The sequence below is a fragment of the Eriocheir sinensis genome, chromosome 37, assembly GCF_024679095.1.
Source record: "Eriocheir sinensis breed Jianghai 21 chromosome 37, ASM2467909v1, whole genome shotgun sequence".
Lineage (NCBI taxonomy): Eukaryota > Metazoa > Arthropoda > Malacostraca > Decapoda > Varunidae > Eriocheir > Eriocheir sinensis.
In genome coordinates, this window is record NC_066545.1 from 11,711,571 (window position 1) to 11,716,570 (window position 5,000).

The window sequence follows — 5,000 nt, forward strand, 5'->3', positions numbered from 1 at the left end:
AATATAGACTCGTTGTTTTTAATTTTTAAGACTGAAAAAATAATTCGATAAAACATTAATCGTAAAAACTATTCTCTCCTGCAAACCCCAACTTACAATTTAAGAAAGAACAGTTTAACAAAGAATCTAAGTATATTCCTCACCTTCTTTAACCTTACAATTCAGAAAACTTAGAAAAAAAATAGACTCCTGGTTTTTATTTTTAAGACTGAAAGAATAATTCAACAAAATATTAGACGTAAAAACTATTCTCTCCTGCAAACCCCAACTTACAATTTAAGAAAGTACAGTTTAACAAAGAATCTAAGTATGTTCCTCGCCTTCTTTAACCTTACAATTCAGAAAACTTGGATAAAAATTGACTCCTTGTTTTTATTTCTAAGACTGAAAGAATAATTCGACAAACTTGGATAAAAATTGACTCCTTGTTTTTATTTCTAAGACTGAAAGAATAATTCGACAAACATTAGACGTAAAAAAGGCTTTCGTAGGAGTTGTGGGCATTTCCAGGAGTAGTTTTATGACCCTGGTGGTAGTTTGACCCTTCCTCTGTACCATGAACCTGAAGAAACACTCACTAGAACCCGTTTGGCCCCCTATTTGACCTTTAGAAATAGCTGATGTGAGATGCGAGAGTGTCTTATAATACAGAACTAAACGTCACAAGTAAATAAGTAAATAAGTAAATAAATAAAGTATGTATGTGGCGAGGTGGTCGAAGTGTTAAGAGCAGTGTTCCTAAACCTTTATTTCAAGTTTGCTGAGACGGTTCGGTCTTCGGAGAGGAGTGAGGATGAGGGCTCTATAAATAGGGTCAGATGGCGGAAGAGGAACGAGGGGTGAGGGAGTACTGTGGAGAGGTGGACTTCGGGTGGAGATACAATGAATGAGAGAGAGAGAAACAGAGGGAGAGGGATGCAATGAATAGGATTAATTGAGGACTTGAATATGGTATCAACCTTTCCTTGTTACCCAAAGGCAAATTAAAAGGAACCTAGCCAACCTAACTTGACCAAACCAAACCGAATCAAACCAAACCAGCCCACACGGACACATAATTTGATCAAACGAAACTAAACCAAAACAAACCGACCAAGCCAACTTTACCAAACCAAACCAAACACGACCAAACCAAACCAAACCTAACCAAACCGAACCAAACCCAACACAACCAAAACCAAGTCAAACACGACCAAACCAAACCAAGCCGAACCAAACCAAACCAAACCAAACCAAACTAAACCAACTCAACCCAACCACAACCAAATCAAACTTGACCTCGCACGGAAAAAAAACGAAAACATTAAATTCACACCTGCCAGAAATACCTGCAAACAATAACAGGCCTAATGAAGATAATTAAACAGGTGGGCTGAGGTGGGCAGGTGAGGTAGGAGGTGGTCGGGAAGTTAATTGAGCGGTGAGGACTTTAATTACGTCGTCTAAGAGCGAAAACAGGTGAGAGAGAGAGAGAGAGAGAGAGAGAGAGAGAGAGAGAGAGAGAGAGAGAGAGAGAGAGATATTGGATGCGTTTGTGGAATCATGTTTGTGTTTGTGATGATGATGATGATGATGGCGGGCGTCTGTGTGTGTGTGTGTGTGTGTGTGTGTGTGTGTGTGTGTGTGTGTGTGCGAGCGTGTAAACATGAAAAAAAAAGTAAAACCAATTCTCCCCCAAAATCTCATCACCTCTCTCTCTCTCTCAACAGGCAACAACACTTTATGTCAAGATGAAGGCAGCGGCGGCGAGGAGAATGCCACTTGGGCTGGAGGCGGCGGCGGCGGCGGCGGCGGCGTTGGAGGGGGTGGGGGCGGCTTCCAGGGGGGCGTGGGGGGGCGAGGGGGGCGCAGGGGGCACGACTGGCCGCTGGTGAGGGAGGAGCTGCAGTGGGCGTTCCCCGTTCACATTTACGGCTTCGCTTGTCTCTTCTTCATGCTCGCCTTCTACACGTTCTTCTCCATCTTGAATTTGAGGTAAGTGTGAGCGTGTGTGTGTGTGTGGGGGGGGGGGGGGGGGAATGGGAAGAGTGTGTGTGGGTGGTAAGGGGAGGTGGAATGGAAAGAGGTAAAGGTATGGAAAGGTTAAGTAAGGGAAGAGAAAGGATGGGAATGGAATGGAATGGAAGGGAAGGGAAAGGAAGGGAATGGAGAGGAAGGGAATGGAAGGGATGGGAAGGGAAGGGAAGGGAAAGGAAGGAAAGGGATGGAAAGGTAGTGGTGGAAGTAGATGTAGAGAGACAGATATATACGGGAAGATTAAGTGTGTAATTCACCTCTTGGTCTGCTGCGGGCCTCTCTCGAGACTGCCAGTCGTTCCCCTACGGAAGAGCACAGAGCTCATAGTACCGATCTTTGGGTAGGACTGAGACCACTTACACACACGTGTGTGTGTGTGTGTGTGTGTGTGTGTGTGTGTGTGTGTGTGTGTGTGTGTGTGTGTGTGTGTGTTTATGCCCTTATACCGTGCGTACTTTACGAACTAAAAATAATGAAAAACAAACTATTCATTAAAACAAAACATTACAGCTACAGAACATCTCTCACACAAAACATGTAGGTAACTAAATAACAATAGAGTTTACAGACAGCTGAATACCAACTGATAGCCTGACCTGACCTGACCTGACCTGACCTGACCTGACCGACCAACGCTGACTTGACAGACTAGTGATTAACAGCAGAAAATCGTCTAAATTCTTGAAGGCACGAAATAATAATCTTGAAATCAAGTCTGAATTCTCAAAGGAGGAAGTTATGACCCTTTAAAAGCAATATTCTGAATTCTTGAAGGAGGAAGTTATGACCCTTTAAAAGCAATATCCTGAATTCTTGAAGGAGGAAGTTATGACCCTTTAAAAGCAATATTCTGAATTCTTGAAGGAATCTAAAATCCTGCTTATGAAAATACCTTTGAATGATTGAAAACAGGAACTGAGAATGCCTTTTAAAAACAACTCTGGATTATTGAAGACAGGAAATGATAACCACAAAAATAATGCTTGAAATCTAAAGTTCAGTTAATCATACAAAACAAAAACACACAAGGATTACCAGACTTCTTTAACCCATTGACTGCGGATTTCCTACAAGAAGACATCACCAAGCTACGGGAGTGGAACAAAAAGTGGATGTTATAATTCAATGATTTAACCCCTTGACCGTGGATTTCCTACAGTAAGACATCACCAAGCTACAGGAATGGAACAAAAAGTGGCTGCTATAATTCAATGATTTAACCCCTTGACCGTGGATTTCCTACTGTAAGACATCACCAAGCTACGGGAGTGGAACAAAAAGTGGCTGTTATAATTCAGTGATTTAACCCCTTGACCGTGGATTTCCTACTGTAAGACATCACCAAGCTACGGGAGTGGAACAAAAAGTGGCTGCTATAATTCAATGATTTAACCCCTTGACCGTGGATTTCCTACAAGAAGACATCACCAAGCTACAGGAATGGAATAAAAAGTGGATTCTATAATTCAATGAAGAAAAAAATGTAAAGTCATGCACCTTGTGAGGGGAAATCCAGCTTACCAGTAACACATGGGAAACACTCCACTATCCACCACAGAGGCAGAAAAAGACCTGGGAGTTTATGTTACCGTGCCAATCGCAGCGGACGGGTAAAAAAAAAAAATCTAAATTAGTAAAGAGAGGATATTATAACCCAAAAACAAACAAACAAAGAGTGTCTGAAATCTAGAGGTAAGGATAGTATAGAGAACAAAAACTTGAGACCTAGCGGACATTCCTATTTAATTTCCCTGGAGTCAATATCAAAATCAGAGCAAAGCGAGCGATGGAGATAAACAAAAGGATTAACACCGAATCTTTCTGCAGCGGAGTGAATATTGATGTAGCGTCGATGTCAAAGCGAGGCAAAGAAACGGAGAGAACAGCGCTTTGGTGGATTGGATTAATGGGGCACAGAGGATGATTAATAGAGAGTGTTACGGTATAGCTTTACGACATGACACACACACACACACACACACACACACACACACACACACACACACACACACACGGATGTAGTCAAGGTATTTAAAGTTATGTAATTGTAAAACTGTCTTAAATATGTTGGCAATAGACCTTTACTTACTAGTCTTTCTTGGTTACTTACTTACTCACTCACACACACACACACACACACACAAGTATATATAGGACAGTTTAGCAGAAAGATGGATGTGTATAAATGATTTTCTTTTACTCCCAAACACCAAAGGAAGAAAGGAAGATAAATTGAGAGAAAAAATGAACGAAAAAATATATCATCCGCTTCAAAAACAAATAAAGACGAGATTTTAGCAAACACCGAAGCGAGAAAAGAAGATAAATTGAGGAAGACAACAATAAAGAAAAAAAAAAGATATTCGCCTCAAAAGACAAATAAAGAAAGGAAGATAAACTGAGGAAGACAACAATAAAGAAAAAAAAAAGATATTCGCCTCAAAAGACAAATAAAGAAAGGAAGATAAATTGAGGAAGAAAAAAATAAAGAAAAAAAAAAGATATTCGCCTCAAAAGACAAATAAAGAAAGGAAGATAAATTGAGGAAGACAACAATAAAGAAAAAAAAAAAGATATTCGCCTCAAAAGACAAATAAAGAAAGGAAGATAAATTGAGGAAGAAAAAAATAAAGAAAAAAAAAAGATATTCGCCTCAAAAGACAAATAAAGAAAGGAAGATAAATTGAGGAAGACAACAATAAAGAAAAAAAAAAGATATTCGCCTCAAAAGACAAATAAAGAAAGGAAGATAAATTGAGGAAGACAACAATAAAGAAAAAAAAAAGATATTCGCCTCAAAAGACAAATAAAGAAAGGAAGATAAACTGAGGAAGAAAAAAATAAAGAAAAAAAAAAAGATATTCGCCTCAAAAGACAAATAAAGAAAGGAAGATAAATTGAGGAAGAAAAAAATAAAGAAAAAAGATATTCAAAAGACAAATAAAGAAATGAAGATAAATTGAGGAAGAAAAAAATAAAGAAAA

General features: G+C 39.3%; 1 protein-coding gene across 1 annotated transcript in view; it reads left to right on the forward strand.

Moving 5' to 3' along the window:
• LOC127008243 (uncharacterized) overlaps positions 1 to 5,000 on the forward strand; it is a 91,925-nt gene that overhangs the window by 50,187 nt on the left and 36,738 nt on the right. The window contains exon 3 of the mRNA XM_050879987.1: positions 1,710 to 1,974. Coding sequence (XP_050735944.1) covers positions 1,710 to 1,974 — 265 coding nt within the window. The remainder of the gene's footprint in view (positions 1 to 1,709; positions 1,975 to 5,000) is intronic.